This window comes from Oncorhynchus gorbuscha, linkage group LG05 (assembly GCF_021184085.1).
Source record: "Oncorhynchus gorbuscha isolate QuinsamMale2020 ecotype Even-year linkage group LG05, OgorEven_v1.0, whole genome shotgun sequence".
NCBI classification, from domain to species: Eukaryota; Metazoa; Chordata; class Actinopteri; order Salmoniformes; family Salmonidae; genus Oncorhynchus; species Oncorhynchus gorbuscha.
Window position 1 is genome coordinate 36,146,523 of NC_060177.1, and position 17,266 is coordinate 36,163,788.

The 17,266-nt window shown below is 39.4% G+C and overlaps 1 protein-coding gene across 2 annotated transcripts; it reads left to right on the forward strand.

Moving 5' to 3' along the window:
• Positions 1-392: 392 nt before the first annotated feature.
• On the forward strand, positions 393-5,565 carry mrpl21 (mitochondrial ribosomal protein L21). 2 transcript variants are annotated; one of them, XM_046348519.1, is made up of 7 exons: positions 393-552; positions 900-957; positions 1,131-1,219; positions 1,474-1,637; positions 1,943-1,995; positions 2,139-2,242; positions 4,496-5,565. In XM_046348519.1, exons 1-7 carry the CDS (start codon positions 456-458, stop codon positions 4,558-4,560), a joined length of 630 nt encoding a protein of 209 aa, XP_046204475.1. In that variant the 5' UTR covers positions 393-455; the 3' UTR covers positions 4,561-5,565. The 2 variants fall into 2 exon arrangements, with proteins under 2 accessions (XP_046204475.1, XP_046204476.1); XM_046348520.1 differs by having other exon boundaries at positions 1,134-1,219.
• Positions 5,566-17,266: the final 11,701 nt, after the last annotated feature.

Here is a 17,266-nt window from a genome sequence, read left to right on the forward strand (position 1 = left end):
TGTTGGGGTCTTAAAGCTGCAATATGTCCTTTTTTGGGCGATGACCAAATTCACATAGAAATGTGCGTTATACATCTAATTGAAAGCGGTAGATATGTTTTATGTGCGCTATTTATATGCCTCCTGTTCTTAAATTTTTTTTTTTTTTTCCTTTTAATTTCGGTTTTGTACACCAGCTTCAAACAGCTGAAAATACAATATTTTTGGTTATGGGAAATATATTTCACACGGTTTAGATGGTACAATACATCTCTACACTATACTTGCTTGTTTTGTCACATTGCATGAAATTAGGCGATCTATTATAATTTTAGCAAGCAGGAAATGTCGGAGCGACATCTGTATGGTCATTGTGCATCTTCAATTTCCTAACAACAATTTTTAAATGGAACTGTTTTTATTTGATAGGAATCCGGGGAATGCAATGACTGTAACACCTAATATTGATAGGCAAGATGGCGCTGACTTTGAGAAGTGGATATCTGGAGATGCTGAGAACGTGTTGGAGATTACAAGCACGTCATGTGAAAATTCCTGTTCTTAATCAAATGGGTAGGTTGTTCACCCTTATGTCGACAAATCTTAACTGGTCAAGTTATCCGTGAGATGTATTATCTCTGGAATAGATCAAGCTAAATGTGCACATCAGCTAACCATTAGCCGGTTAGGCTACATCTCACAAGCTTGATGAGTATGTTGTGTTGAAATCCAAAGGCAAAACAGCAGCTTTCATTAATATGTCTCATGTGTTTAAAATATGTCGCAATTTAATGTATTGATCTTGGTGTGTAAATAATTTATAGCCAGTGAATAGTTACACAACAAGTTTGTATTTCAGACAATGAATATTATCAATCTCTCCCGGAGGGAATTAACTCACTGAATAATCTGTCATTCAGGACTTCTATATCCTGCAATAGCACGTCATCAAAGTTCTCAGAGCAAATTACCATCAAGGTACAGTATATCCACTCAACTTCATAATGTAAAATGATTATGTATTCATACTCCACAATTGATTCTAGATTACAATTCATTCTGTGTGATCTCAAATCATTTAAAGAGAACACCTTCACCCACCTAAAATATGATAGAATCAAAATAACGCAATTTTGGCTCATGTTCCCCAGCAGTTATGTACCACCAACGTCCTTATCCAGACCACCGTGGCCAGAAGTGTCCTATATCAGCAGTGACGAAGAGGAGAGGCAGCACAAAGGTGGGGGAAAGGATGACCGATGTACACTGATTGTTGCTTTCTGAATGCTTTCTTAGTTTTGATCAAGCAAAACCTACATTATCCACACATCAAAGACTATTTATGTGAAATAATTGTCCTTTAAAACATTTTAACACAGGCCTATTTTGTAGTGAAAGAGACATACAATTTCAGCCTAGGACTAAATCAATCTTTAGATTCAGTGTTTTTGTAATTTACTGTGTCTGAACGATCACTCTCCCATTGCCTTTCAGTGGTTCTAGAAAATGTGAACACCCTTCTTGCAAAGGAAGACTATGGAAGGCTTTTTGCAGTTGTCCATTTTGCAAGTCGACAGTGGAAAGTGACAAATGAAGACCTGATCCTCATTGAAAACCACATTGATGCTGAATGTGGTGACAGGATTAGACTTGAGAAGGTCTGTGCTTTATATTCTTAGTGTCATTACTATTTGGAAGGGACACATTTTCCACACATGCCAAATCTTTTTAGCCTTGTCCCAGTTCTTTTTATGCTCTTACCAACTCCATTGCTGTCATTGTCAACCCAAACATCTGTAAATTATTTGATGTATTTTTACTAAATTACAGTTCTCAACCACAACACATTTTCACTCGTCCTATTTTTGCCACTCAAATAAGTCACAAATAAGTCTGCAATGTTGGTAGACCCTAGCATCAAGGCTGCACTTTTTTTATGGACAAAACTCCTTCCATCTAATAGGTGCTGCTGGTTGGTGGAGAAGAGTTCACGCTGATTGGGAGGCCCCTACTCGGGTAACTTTTCTAGTTCTATATTATCTCAACTGGGTGGGGGGATTATGCATGTTTTGGTTTTGAATGTATGCAGTAAGGCGTAGAATATACTGCTCTAATTTTGTCATATTTCTAACAGTCATTTCCCCTCTTTTCACATGTAGTCGTAATTTGGTCAGAGTAGAGGCAACTGTCATTGAGAAGACTGAATCCTGGCCCAAAGTTCACATGCGGTTCTGGAAAAGACACAGATACCAGAAGAAAAGAAGTATTTAGTTTTTTTACATGTTTTTCCTGATATTTAAACAATGAAGTTAAAATAATATTTGAACCTTGTGTAATGTACAAATCAAAGCTAGCAACAACACTATTCCTTTATTCCCTTAATATTCCTATGGCACGTAAATGAAATGTTTTAAATTGGGAAACAATCTAAACAACAATACTCTAATGTAAATGTCAAGTATAATTTCCCTGGGAGAATTGTCTGCATGAACAAGTGTGTAAAAGCTGCAAGAGTTTGTGTGGGAAAGTGACACATTCCAAGGTAGTTTTTTTGTTTTGCTTTGTTACATTACAGCCTTATTATAAAATTGGTTAAATATCCCCCCCCCCAAATCTACACACAATACCCCTTAATGACAATAACCAGTTTCTAGACATTAGTGCAAATTTAGTAAAAATGATCAACTGAAATATAACATTTAAATAAGAATTCAGACCATTTACTCAGTACTTTGTTGAAGCTCCTTTGGCAGTGATTACAGCCTCGAGTCTTCTTGGGTATTGACGCTACAAGCTTGGCACATTTGTATTTGGGGAGTTTCTCCTAATCTTCTCTGCAGATCCTCAAACTCTGTCAGGTTGGATTGGGAATGTTGCTGTGCAGCTATTTTCAGGTCTCTCCAGAGATGTTCAAGTCTGGGTTCTCGCTGGGCCGCTTATGGATTTTAAGACTTGTCCTGAAGCTCTCCTGCATTGTCTTTGCTGAATCCCGACTAGTCTCCCAGTCCCTGCTGCTGAAAAACATCCCCACAGCATGATGCCGCCACCACGCTTAACCAATTTGGGGCTCCCGAGTGGCACAGCATCTCAGTGCTAAAGGCATCACAATCGGCCGTGATTGGAAGTCCCATACGGCGGCGCACAATTGGCCCAGCGGTTGGCCGGGGTAGGCAGTGATTGTAAATAATATGTTCTTAACTGACATGCCTAGTTAAATAAAGGTTAAATACAAATAAATAAACGTGGGGATGGTGCCAGGTTTCGTCCAGGCGTGTCGCTTGGCATTCAGGCCAAAGAGTTCAATCTTGCTTTCATCAGACCAGAGAATCTTGTTTCTCATGGTCTGAGAGTCTAGGTGCCTTTTGGCAAACTTACTGAGGAGAAGCTTCCATCTGGCCACTCTACCATAAAGGCCTGATTGGTGAAGTGTTGCAGAGATTGTTGGGTTTCTGAAAGATTCTCCCATCTCTACAGAGGAATTTTGGAGCTCTGTCAAAGTGACCATCGTGTTCTTGGTCACCTCCCTGACCAAGGCACTTCTACCCCAATTGCTCAGTTTGGCCGGGCGGCCAGCTCTAGGAAGTGTCTTGGTGGTTCCAAACTTCTTCCATTTAAGAATTATGGAGGCCACTGTGTTCTTGGGGACCTTCAATGCTGCAGACATTTTTTGTTACCCTTCCCCAGATCTGTGCCTCAACACAATCCTGTCTCTGAACTCTACGGACAATTCTTTCGACCTCATGGCTTGGTTTTTGCTCTGACATGCACTGTCAACTGTGGGACCTTATATAGACAGGTGTGTACCTTTTCAAATCATGTCCAATCAATTGAATTGACCACAGGTGGACTACAGGTGGACTAGAAACATCTTATTGATGATCAATGGAAACAGGATGCACCTGAGCTCAATTTCGAGTCACATAGCAAAGGGTCCGAATACTTATGTACATAAGGTATTTCTGTTTTAGATTTTTTTTATACATGTTAAAAAATGTCTAAACTCTTACTTTGCTTTGTCATTATGCGGCATTGTGTGAAGATTGATGAGGGAAGACATAATTGAATCAATTTTACAGTAGGTCTGTAACGTAACAAAATGTGGGAAAAGTCATGGTGTCTAACTACTTTCTGAATACACTGTAGTTGGGTGATCACTTGATCATCAATTCTAAGATTCTCTTTTTAGATTCAGTGAATGACCTGAATTCCTCTGTCCACACATGCCAATTACTGGTCAAGTATAATTTGATATTGTTTTCTTGGAGTAAACAGGAACATTAAATCTCTCTAGAGAGTGGAAATTCCCCAGGATATCACAACAGAAAAAAGGCACACTTGAGGCCTTGCGTTGTAATAGCATTTTTTATTCATTAACTGTTCATACATTCTAAATTATATTCATCCTCTGAAGTAAATTCTGTAAAACCAGTATGAATAACCTGACAGTGTGTGTTTCAGAATAATGCTGCTTACGTGTGGCTGCTGCAAGACTAACTATTGTCTTTTCCTTTTTCAGTTATTGTGCAACCACAAACAGTGCTTCGGATCAACACAATTGAAGTTGCTCCCAGATTGACATGATGCTACATGTTTTGAATTGTAAATAAACTTTTGGCCAATGAATGTGCCACTGAAATTTGGAACACATGCTCAGTTGAAAATATAAATGGGAAAACATAGTTATGGACAACATTTGGTGTCTTTCAAGTGAATCTTTGTAAATGTGCCTTTTTATGTAAACAGATGTGTTGTATAAGTACAATTTAAGCAAACTGTCATAGGTCAATTGTTTATGAATCTGTTATGAAATTGGTGAAATCCAGGCCCAGTTTCTCACCTATATGACAAATAGCCATAGGACACCTATGATATCATGTTGCACAGTGGAGAAACCTAGCTTGAAGACAGCAAAGAAGGATAACATAATATAGTAAGTGAAAATCTGGGACACGGTGTATTTTCGCACTTGGTCCCTTTCAGCCAAGTTTTGTGAACTCAGTGTGGTTCGCTTAATTTTTTTGCAGTGTGAATACTCCAAAATAACTCAGACCCTTCAAAAGGGCCCCGAACTGAGACCGTCTGGAGAGGTAGTCTCAGTTCGGTTCCCTTTTTTAGGAGGATGTGAACACAAAGCTCCCCAAGTTCGCTTGTCATTATTCGCGCACCACACACTAGACTACTGCAACACCGTTTCCCCTGCTATAAACCCTCACATTGGTGCTACAAAGAGAGATGATGCAGGTTCCATGGAAGAACATGTGTGCTCATTGATTAGTGATTTGTCAATGAGTTTTATTCAATATAATCAATATTGTAAACAAGTAATCTACAAAAAAATGGATCTATTGGCTGAGAGCTTCATAAGCTGTTTATTGTTTGTGGAGTTTCAATAGTGAGAAGACAACATATTTGGTGAGAATCGCAATTTATTCTAGCTCTTAAAGGGGCAGTAGCCTACCTTGGGTGTACAATTTTCAATGACAGCATTATTTATTCTGCAGTTGTACTATTACTATGTATTCTGTTACCAATCAAATGTACATGTTACTAGTATCTTCCGATTATAATTACTGTACTTTTTCACGACTGTAAGACTGTTACTGTCTTCAGAGGGTGATTGGTCAGCGTGGATGGATGTCGGGGTGGATGGGTGGACGAATAACGCAAACGTCTTGCAACGCAGAGGTTACGTATTGATGTCACTTGTTAAATCCACTTCAATCAGAGTAGGTGAAGATGAGACCGGTTAAAGAAGGATTTTTATGTCTTGAGACAATTGAAAGATGGATTGTGTATGTGTGCCATTCAGAAGGTGAATGGGCAAGACAAAAGAGTTAAGTGCCTTTGAACGGCAGTAGGTGTCAGGCACGCCTGTTTGTGTCAAGAACTTCCATGCGGCTGGGTTTTTTCACGCTCAACAGTTTCCTGTGTGTCAAGAATGATCCACCACACACAACTGTGGGAAGCATCCCTGTGGAACGCTTTCAACACCTTGAAGAGTCCATGCCCCAACGAGTTGAGGCGGTTCTGAGGGCAAGGGGGGGGGGGGGGGGGTACAACTCAATATTAGGAAGGTGTTCCTAATGTTTGGTATTCTCAGGTATAATTTTTTTTTTTAAATCTATGATTTTTGTGTTGTTTTTGACATTCTATAACTAAATATAGATTTCTTGTAAGGAGGAAGATTGAAGAGAAGATAAAGTGGGGAGATGGATTTGTCATTGTGTACTCTAACAGACAGCTTTGACAAGGACATGTGCCTCTGTTTCCTCATCAATCACATCCACTCCTCTTCAGGCGCCCGCAAGTGCTGCCCTGAGCCTCCACTCATAGTTATTGTGGCCAACAATAAGGACCTTGAGTTTGACCGAATGGTGAGCACTGAGGATGGAGAAGGCCTGTCATAGGACCTAAAACTGTCCTTCCATGAGATTTCGGTGCGTGATGGATGGGAAGAGACAGCGGGCATCATTAGTGTTCTTTATGGAGATGTGATCCAGCAACTTGACACTTCCCCAGCCTCATTCTGCAGGAGAGCAGTCTCCAAGCTGATGCAGAAGATCCCCAGGATCATCTCCAACCCTCCTGGCAGGCCTGACGGCAGCTTCGGCTTCAGCTCCTTCAGGGACTGAGCCGGATGGGTTGGGGCTCTGAACAGCGGCTATGATTTGGGTATTCACAGGGGAAATGTGAAGCATGTTGTTTTGGCAGCGTGCCTCTCTAGAATAGCTGTTAGTGCTCTATGGGGAGAAAAAAAATCCTTGACACTTCTGTTTTCACGATGACATTCAAATCAGAATTGAAAAAAAGGCGTACGTTTACATTTTTTACACGTGAGCGAGTCTGACCACAAGTCAGAGACTATGATGACACATCAAATGTGTTTGATGGATCGCGGGAAAAGAATATACTTTTGTAGGCTACAGTCCAAGCTATGTCTTCCAGTGGTGCGACTGCAGTCGGCATCCGAAGATTATTCAATTTGAATAAACGCTTGGAGGTAATGATGACAGCAGTGTTGTAGTCTACGGTGACACGGATATCCCTTATTATTGATATCTACATAGTGCATTGATGTAATCTAATTCATGCTGATAAAAAAAATACATCCATAGGCCTAACGGACACATGCTCAAACCTGCACACTTTTGATAGACTTAAAGGGGCAATCTGTAGTTGCTACATCCATTGTTGGACTGATTGATTCTTGAATAATATAATTTATAAATGCCTCATGAGTTTAGTTCAACTGTCACACTCCATGAGAACCCAAAATATAAGCTTGTTTTTCTCCAAAGTTTGTAAAAATTGTAAATGTAAGCAAACACTGTATAGCCTCATAATATGGTTAAAATAATAATTTTGATATCATGGATGGTCAGACCTTACATCCATAGCTATGTCAATTTATCTGAGAGTGGTTACATTTCTCCAGGCCCATCCCTCAGTTTTTTTAACCAAAACAGAGACGGGGCAGCAGTTTTGTTATTGTTTCATCTGTAGATTTGTCCTTTAAACAGCTGCATATTATCAAGATATCAACGTGTCACAAACAAAAAAGTAAACAACAGGTCTATAGCAAACGCAGCATATGGCATTCATTTTTCACATGTAAATAGCACTTTTCAGTAGTGCTCAAAGCATGCCATTCCATGAGCGCAGCATTTATTTTTCAACTCGAATCAATGAGCCTCCATGACAACATGATCATAAACAGGGCTGGCAAATAAATCCTTCGTTTTGGGATTATGCTCAGGGAAAACAATTTGGCTAATCTATGCTTCCATATTTCCAAGTCCTATTCTTGAAGACCAAAGGGTTTATTATTTATTGGAATGACTGGAATTCTGATAGACTTTGTTTTTTAATGTAAAGATATAATTTAATTGTATTATTATATTTAGTAGAAATCAATGGGTTACAAGAAGCCTACATAACCAACCTATACAGTAAAAGTTGACATCCATATATGGCCAGCTATGTAAACTTTAACATAGATTTATCCTGCAATGGATGTAATTCAATTGGTAACATATATATTTGCCTTCTTCTAATGCCTCTTAAGGGGAAAGTCATCTAAAAGTAACTGAATGTAATCAGGTTACATTGCTGAGTTTAGGTAATCCAAATGGTACATTACTGATTACAATATTGGACAGGTAACTACTAACTGTAACGGATTACATTTAGAAAGTAACCTACCCAACCCTGTGAACAAAATAAATATCAAAAGCATCTAGAAATAAAATGTTGCAGTATCATGTGACTAAAATGAACATTCTGCAGATGTACTTAATTTAGTAGACAGAGAGTATATTTTTGAAAGTAGAAGAGGCAGGTGTATTTGATCTTTCCTCAAGATCAATCTTTAAGGCAGTCGAAAGCATTACCTTCTTATTAATGTTTAAGTATATTCTTTGAAAGCCACAAACAATGCCTACTATCTGAAGTACTGCAAATGCACAGAAAATAACATGGAACTTAATTGGTCCCATCAAATATTACTGTTAACCATATTCTCCTATATATAAATATATGGAACTGGCGGGAACTGGAACATACTGTCATACACGTCAATCCATAGCATCCCAAACATGCTCAATGTGTTACATGTCTAGTGAGTATGTGGCCATAGAAGAACTGGGACATTTTCAGCTTCCAGGAATTGTGTACAGATCCTTTTTTTAAATTGTTTTTATTTCACCTTAACTAGGAAAGTCAGTTAAGAACAAATTCTTATTTTACAATGCGACATGGGCCTGTGCATTATCATGCCGAAACATGAGTTGGTTTGACTGAATGGCACGACAATGGTCCTCAGGATCTTGTCACGGTATCTCTGTGCATTCAAATAGTTCATGATAAAATGCAGTAGTGTTCGTTGGCTGTAGCTTATGCCTGCCCATACCATAACCCCACCGCCACCATGGGGCACTCTGTTCACAATGTTGACATCAGCAAACCACTTGCCCCCCCCCCCCCCCAACACACACGACACCATACACGGTGGTAGATCTGCCCAATACAGTTGAAACCGGGAATCATTCGTGAAGAGCACACTTCTCCAGCGTGCCAGTGGTCTTCGAAGGTGAGCATTTGCCCACTGAAGTCAGTTACGACTTTGAACTACAGTCAGGTCAAGACCCTGGTAAGGACGACGAGAACGCAGATGAGCTTCCCTCAGACAGCTTCTGACAGTTTGTTCAGAAATTCTTCGGTTGCTCAAACCCACTGTGACATCAGTTGTTCGGATGGCTGGTCTCAGACAATCCCACAGGTGAAGAAGACGGATTTGGAGGTCCTGGGCTGGCATGGTTACACGTGGTCTTTGGTTGTGAGGCCGGTTGGACGTACTGCCAAATTCTCTCAAACAATGTTGGAGGCGGCTTATGGTAGAGAAATTAAAATATGATTCTCTGGCAAAAGCTCTGGTGGACATTCCTGCAGTCAGCATGCCAATTGCACGCTCCCTCTGAACTTGAGACATCTGTGTCATTGTGTTGTGTAACAAGACTGCACATTTTAGAGTGGCCCTTTATTGTCACCAGCACAAGGTGCACCTGAGTAATGATGATGCTGTTTAATCAGCTTCTTGAAATGCCATACCTGTCAGGTGGATGGATTTTCTTGGCAAAGGACAAATTTGTGCGCAAAATTTTTGTGCATATGGAACATTTCTGGGATCTTTTATTTCAGCTCATGAAACATGGGACCAACACTTTACATGTTGCGTTTATATTTTTGTTGTGTAGTATCAGAAAAAGCTGATTCTGAGGTTTCCAAAACACTTACTGTAAGGTTCTGTATTTATTTTCTTAGTCAAACTTGTGTTCTGTGTCGTTGTGTTCTTGAACATAGCCCTGTTTCTTTGTGTTCTTGAACGTAGCCATGTCTTTCATTTTTGTTCATTGATTTCACTTTTGTTAGTTACTCACCTGGTCTCATCAGCTCCTTATTTAGTTCAGTTCATTCTGTTTGTGCCTTTGTGAGGTATTGTTTGTTTTGACTCTACTCAGCCTTTTCATAGTTAGTTTGTGAGAACCAGTGATAGCCTTCAGTCCTAGTTTTGTTTCACCTGCTTGTTTGTCTACCTGTGTATGACCATTGCCTGCTTGTGACCACGATTCCTGCCTTCTGTGAAGGGGAAATAAACACCTGCTGCACTCTGCGTGTGAATCTATACTTTTTTCTTCCTGAGTATTCCTTACACTTAACTTTGCCAAATATCACTTTTTCCAATAATAAAGCTGTTGCATTACAGGTGAGCAAGTGGCAGCAGATAGACTACAGTAACATAAACCAGGCTTGGGCTCATCTCAACATTTTGTAATTGACTCTCATTCAACTCGTGAGTTGAATGAGAGTTCCACTCAGTCATTAAACATGAGTTTCATTGTAACCCTCACCTTAACCATAACTCTTACCTAATCTTAACCATTTTACATTCTTTATTTAACCCCTTTTTTCCTCCCAAGTTCATGATTACGATCTTGTCTCATCACTGCAACTTGCCAACGGGCTTGGGAGAGGCAAAGGTCAAGTCATGCGGTCACGGCCGGGACTCCCTGTCACGGCAGGTAATGACTCAGCCTAGCATCAAACCCCAGGCTGTAGTGATGCCACAACACTGCGATGCAGTGCCTTAGACTGCTGCGCCACTCTGGAGTCCCACCATTTTACATTTTAAATCAGGGAGCTGTTTTTGCACAAATTGGCTGCTTGAACACAGGCAACTGAATTCTGGTCTTTTGCCAATTATTTGGAAAATCTGATACATATCTGATCTTTCCCTAACGTATAAACAGCAAATCCATACGCTCAGATCCGTTACTTTTGTCGGGTGCCTTTTGACACAACTAGTACCTCCAAATTGGATAGTACTGGGAGGGAAAATCCACCAGACGGCAGGATATGACAAGTAGAATTTCAACAGACGTGTGTGTGCGTGCGTGTGTGTTGTAATGCCTCATTTCAGGTCTTTAATATTTGTAATCTAGTTTGGAAAACAATATGTAAAAATATATCCAGTACCAGTCAAAAGTTTAGACATCTACTCATTCAAGAGTTTCTTTTTTAAAAATATGTTTCACATTGTAGAATAGTAGTGAAGACATCAAAACTATGAAATAACAAATATGGAATCATATAATAACCAAAAAAAGGTGGTAAACGAATCAAAATATATGTTATATTTGAGATTCTTCCAAGTAGCCACCCTTTGCCTTGATGACAGCTTTGCACACTTGGCATTTTCTCAACCAGCTTCATGAGGTAGTTGCCTGGAATGCATTTCAATTAACAGGTGTGCCTTGTTAAAAGTTTATTTGTGGAATTTCTTTCCTTCTTAATGCGTTTGAGCCAATCAGTTGCGTTGTGACATGGTAGGGGTGGTATACAGAAGATAGCACTATTTGGTAAAAGACCAAGTTCATATTATGGCAAGAAAAGCTCAAATAAAAGAAGAGAAATTAAAGTCCATCATTACTTTAAGACATGAAGGTCAGTCAATCTGGAACATTTCAAGAACCTTTAAAGTTTCTTCAAGTGCAGTCGCAAAAACCATCAAGCACTATGATGAAACTGGCTCTCATGAGGACCGCAATGGGAAAGGAAGACCCTGCAGAGGATAAGCTCATTAAAGATACAAGCCTCAGACATTGCAGACCAAATAAATGCTTCACAGAGTTCAAGTAACAGACACATCTTGACATCAACTGTTCAGAGGACACTGCGGGAATCAGGCCTTCATGGTCGAATTGCTGCAAAGAAACCACTGCTAAAGGACACCAATGAGAATAAGAGACTTGATCAATGGACATTAGACCGGTGGAAATCTTTCCTTTGGTCTGATGTGTCCAAATTTGAGATTTTTGGTTCTAACAGCCTTGTCTTTGTTAGACGCAGAGAAGGTGAATGGATGATCTCCTTATTTGTGGTTCCCACAGTGAAGTATGGAGTCGGAAGTGTGATGGTGTGGGGGTATTTTGCTGGTGACACTAAGTGATTTATTTAGAATTCAAGGCATACTTAACCAGCACGGCTACCACAACATTCTGCAGTGATACGCCATCACATCTGGTTTACACTTAGTGGGACTATCATTTGTTTTTCAACAGGACAATGACCCAACCTACCTCCATGCTGTGTAAGCACTATTTGACCAAGAAGAAGAGTGATGGAGTGCTGCGTCAGATGGCCTCCACCCAATTGAGGTTGTTTTGGATGAGTTGGACCCCAGAGTGAATGAAAAGCAGCCAACAAGTACTCAGCATATGTGGGAACTCCTCCAAGACTGTTGGAAAATCATTCCAGGTGAAGCTGGCTGAAAGAATGCCAAGGGTGAAGAATCTAAAATATATTTTGATTTGTTTAATACTTTTTTGGTTACTACATGATTCCATATGTAGTATTTCATAGTTTGTCATCACTATTATTCTACAATATATAAAATAGTAAAATAAAGAAATACACTGGAATGAGTAGGTGTCCAAACTTTTGACTGGTACTGTATATCCTTAGATGGCAGCATAGGCCAACTAATAGCAAAGGTTCCTTTACAGCAGGCAGGTTGAAGTAAAGAACACTTGGACAAAGGTAACCTATGTATGTAACTGAATTGATACAGACTAACAGATGTTATTTGACAGACTACCAAAATGTTGACTATTAAAAGGACATTACACTCCAAAATCAAAGTTTGTTGGAGGGTTTCAGATATCAAAAGTAATGTCAGGATTAACCCATGCCCCACACCATCGGGTGTGCATATCTAACTTTATACCATAATCCAAAATGTCTTTCCCATATTTCTTCCATTCATTTGGGGTTAAGGTATATAGCTGGATATACACAACTGATCAGTGCCATTTCGAGTCATAAGCGATATAAGAGGCCGCTAGGGGGCCCCAACCAGGAAGTCAGTTGGTGTGTCAACTTACTGTTAGTTAGGATAGCAGAATTCGCACCGTGCAATGTCAAAATTTGGTAGTGCATCAGCAGTTTTCCCTCTTGTTATGTCAGTCACTGACAGTCACTCAATTAGCCAATGTCAGCTAAGATTTTATATATAAATTGGTCTAGCCACTGGCTTCCCAGCTTTATTACGCCGACCAATTGCCATGCCACTCAGACCAACAATAGTTTTTCCTCCGCAATTAAGTATGTAGTGGAAGATAGAGCACCGGAAGAATTCATGTTGAGTCATCAGGCAACTGCTAGCCAGCTATCTAAGCTTTGTAGTAATCATGGGTGTATTACTGACCTGGCACGCATGGGACACGTCTCTATCTATGGCTTCTAATCAATATATCACTTGACCGGGGTCTAGGTAGGAAGTCTAACCACCATAATCAATTATTAAAAGATGATGGAAGCTGTCTTTCCTTACCTGGCCAGATTGTTTGGATTTTGTTGCGGATTCAGATCAAAGATTTGTCTTCTGGTCGTGGCACAGATTTGAGCCAGTTTGCTACAGCAGAAAAATCATCCTGCAGCGTCAGGAAATGTGAATATTTAAGTGGGTTATAATATTAGACATTTTTGTAGGGGCTGATAAATGTTTCTTAAGGGTGAATCAGGTCTGAAATTTCAAAGTGGATATGACAAACTTCAGAAATCTTTTTAAACCTCAAATTTAAATCTGCATTGCAGGAAAGTTCTCCTGCAACAGGGTGACGTCACGTCTACTCCCGCTTCCTCCTCCTGGCTCTCGTTGTCGCCAGTACTCTCATTATTATGCACACCCGTCTCCCTCGTTACGTGCACCTGCGCCTCATGAGACTCACCTGGACTCCATCACCTTTCTGATTACCTTCCCTGATTACCACTCCCTTTGGTTCTCTCTTTAGGCGTTATTGTTTATGTTTCATGTCTGTACGCTACTCGTGTTTCTTACATTGTTCGATGTTCAGTTTATTATTAAACTCACCGCCTGCACTTGCTTTCAGACTCCCAGCGTCTACGTTACAGGTGATCAAATTAAGATCCTATATCTGTACAAGCGTGGCATCCATGATAGAAGCACATCTACAGCTATGTTCTGAACCTCTTGAAAATACATTTTACATATGTTTTATAAACAATTGTAGATTCCAAGCTTCCACAATTATAGATCTTGTGTGTTTTGAAGATTTAAAAAAACAACAACGTTATTTGTTGTATCTTGTAATAAATCGGGGTTTCTTCAAATACACGTCACAGAAATACTGTCTTTCCCTATGTTTTACATTTCTGTGAATCTATGTGGACAAAAGAAATATATGATCATGCTTTTTTATTTATTTTTGTCTTCTGATTTGATTGTGCATCTTTAGGAGTGTCTCTATTGCTTTCCTGCTGTATCAGTTTATTAGAGGATACAGGCATTATAACTTGGACCAACATTTTTTGTATTGTTTCATTATTTTGTATTGATGTTTTCCATGTACTCACTATATCCCAACAGTGTAGTCAATACACCCATCCATTAACATGACAATTGTGCCTTCCCGGTAGGTTCTATCAGTGGTTTCAGGCATAGCGCTAACCATCTGCACTGGTGGCTCTGTGAGGCAGTCCATTACCAGTGTTTCGAGGTCTCTCAACAAGTTCTGTATTCTATCAGCCCACACTGATGGCTCTGTAGGGAAGACACATCGTTTGCAGTGTGCGCCTTGCATCAGCCATATGCTTTCATATTGCCAGGCTGGAAAACTGCCTTGGGCCTCAACACTCTTGCCAACTTCCAGTTTATAGTGGGCTTTACTGTGCAGTCTGGTGATTCTGTCCATTTCTTACAAAAAGGGTCAGATCAAAACGGACTAAAGTGAGGACTCAAACACCTGCTATGTTCACACTTTGGTAATCAGAGAACAGGCTCAACTTAATTAAACATGCAATACATTAAAAACATTTTTTTTTACAAAGTTGCATTTTTGGTTGTCATGTAATATCTCAGATATTACTCCGTGGGTACTGTAAACAAAGCACATACTGTACTATAGATCCCCTTTGTGCGTGTGCACTGGCACCTACTTGTTACAAAATCAAAACCATGATTATCCGTTTGTTCACACATTCATGATTTATGCTTTCATTCAAGTGAGAGAATATTCAGACATTTTGGATTGCTGTTGAATTATATTAGTCTTCGGCTCTTTTTCCCCCCTTTAAATAATAAATATTTATTGCGGGGGAGAAAACAATTGTGTTGAATTACGTTATTTTCTTTGAAAGAAAAAGAAGCATAAAACATCTCCATATTGTTTGGTCATTGTGTCGTTATTGTTTGGACTCACTTTTGAGAAGTTCTATCACGTCGACCCACTTAGCACTTAAGGGCCTACAGGCTGCAGGTTCTTTCCATAAAGGTTCTTTAAAGAACCATAAAAAAGGGTTGTTGTAACCATAGTGGGACTCTTTTTTTGTTGGTGTTATATAGAACCTTTTTTAATGGTTCTTTATAGAACCTTTTTTAATGGTTGTTTATGGTTATATAGAACCTTTTTTAATGGTTGTTTATGGCCACATACAGGTTCCATTTAGAACCGATTGAGCATGGTTCTTCATTGAACCTTCAAAAAAGGATTCTATATAGCTATGGTTACAAGCCAAGTCACCCTTATCTGGTACTATTTAGAACAATAATGTTTTTGTGTGTATTATTCAGAGCTCTGAGTCATTTCAAGATATCTGGAAAATATAATACAGACACTCAAATAGAGGTTGTTATGAATATAACACTGTGTTAAGGTCATTGGAAACTTGTGTTGCTCTTGTAAAATAAAATGGTCACGGTGTATATTGATTTGACCTACATGTAATTAAATGGTTGTGGTAAAAGCAATCCTACTATTTTGATTTCACAAGTTAACTATGAAATCATCATCATGCTTTACTTCAAGAAGTTCCACATTGAATACAGTAGGTCTAGAAGTAATTATAAATAACATACAATTAACTCATCAGGCATTGCAATGATCTCATTTTCCCATAATAATGCACGAAACAGGTATACTCTCACAATCAGTGACACTTCCGCTTTCTGGCTGATGTGCTACGTAATTGAGACGGATTATGGTGCCCCTTTTAGGACACTCTCTGGTCACCGAAGCATGATGAGGTCCAAAGCTCTCATTAAGAACTGGTCACTGTGTGTTTCCATGCATGGGGCTTAGACTAATTCGACCCTAATAAATGGGTGGAAGTCCTGCAGAACGAGGTGTAGGTTACTACCCCATGGACAATGGACTCCAAACTCTATTAAATCCTTAATGGAAATAATGTATCATGCCTATGGCATATGACCTCTACCTTTTTGTGTTGTCGTGTTGAATATTCTGCCTGTGTTTCACACCGCTCTATGCCTAATTTAAAACATGCACAAAATCCTCTACATGTGAAACGGGGTTGAATCCTCTACATGTGAAACGGGTTTGAATCCTCTACATGTGAAACGGGGTTGAAGGAAACGGGGTTGAAACGGGGTTGAAGGAAACGGGGTTGAAACGGGGTTGAAGGAAACGGGGTTGAAACGGGGTTGAAGGAATGATACATTTATCACTTGATATTTCCATCCCCCCTTTCTATCAACACGCCACTTAAATTAGACCATTTTGTTTGTAGCATTTACAGGTGTCATATTCAGCATGCTGATTAATTAGGACACATCCTATTATGGCTGATTCACAGAGGCTGCTGGTGAACCCTGTGGTTGTTATGCTGATGACCCTGTTACTCCCATCCTCGCATAATTGCTCCTGTAGTCCCTTAGAGTGCAGGTAATAATAGGTGCTGAGTGAGAGGCGGGGATTCTTCAATCCACAATGAGGTAGAATGCCTCTCAGCTCTCACCACCAGTGGCAGCCCACTGGGCAAAAACGGGTTGAATCAATGTTGCTTCCACATAATTTCACCAACAACAAGAAATGTGATGACGTTGAACCAAGGTGAGAAACTGATTGGATTTGCCTAAATTCCTCAACGTAAGGGAATTACGTAATTTGTTCAACCAATTTTTTTTCACTTTAAGGTTTTATTATGTTTTATTGTTTTTCAAGTCAACCAACACAACACATTCCACATTCAAAGATGTGACAGTCTTAAAATAAAATATTAATAATAATAAATTATTATTATTTTTTATATACAGTATATATATATACATGTACATACACATACACATAAAGAACAATTTAAAAAACAACATATATATATAAAACTTGCAGCAGCACTATCAAGGTTCTTATTAGCTATTTCTAGCCTTCACTGAGACGATGAGCAAATAATTCGTTTTTAGATTTTACAGCAC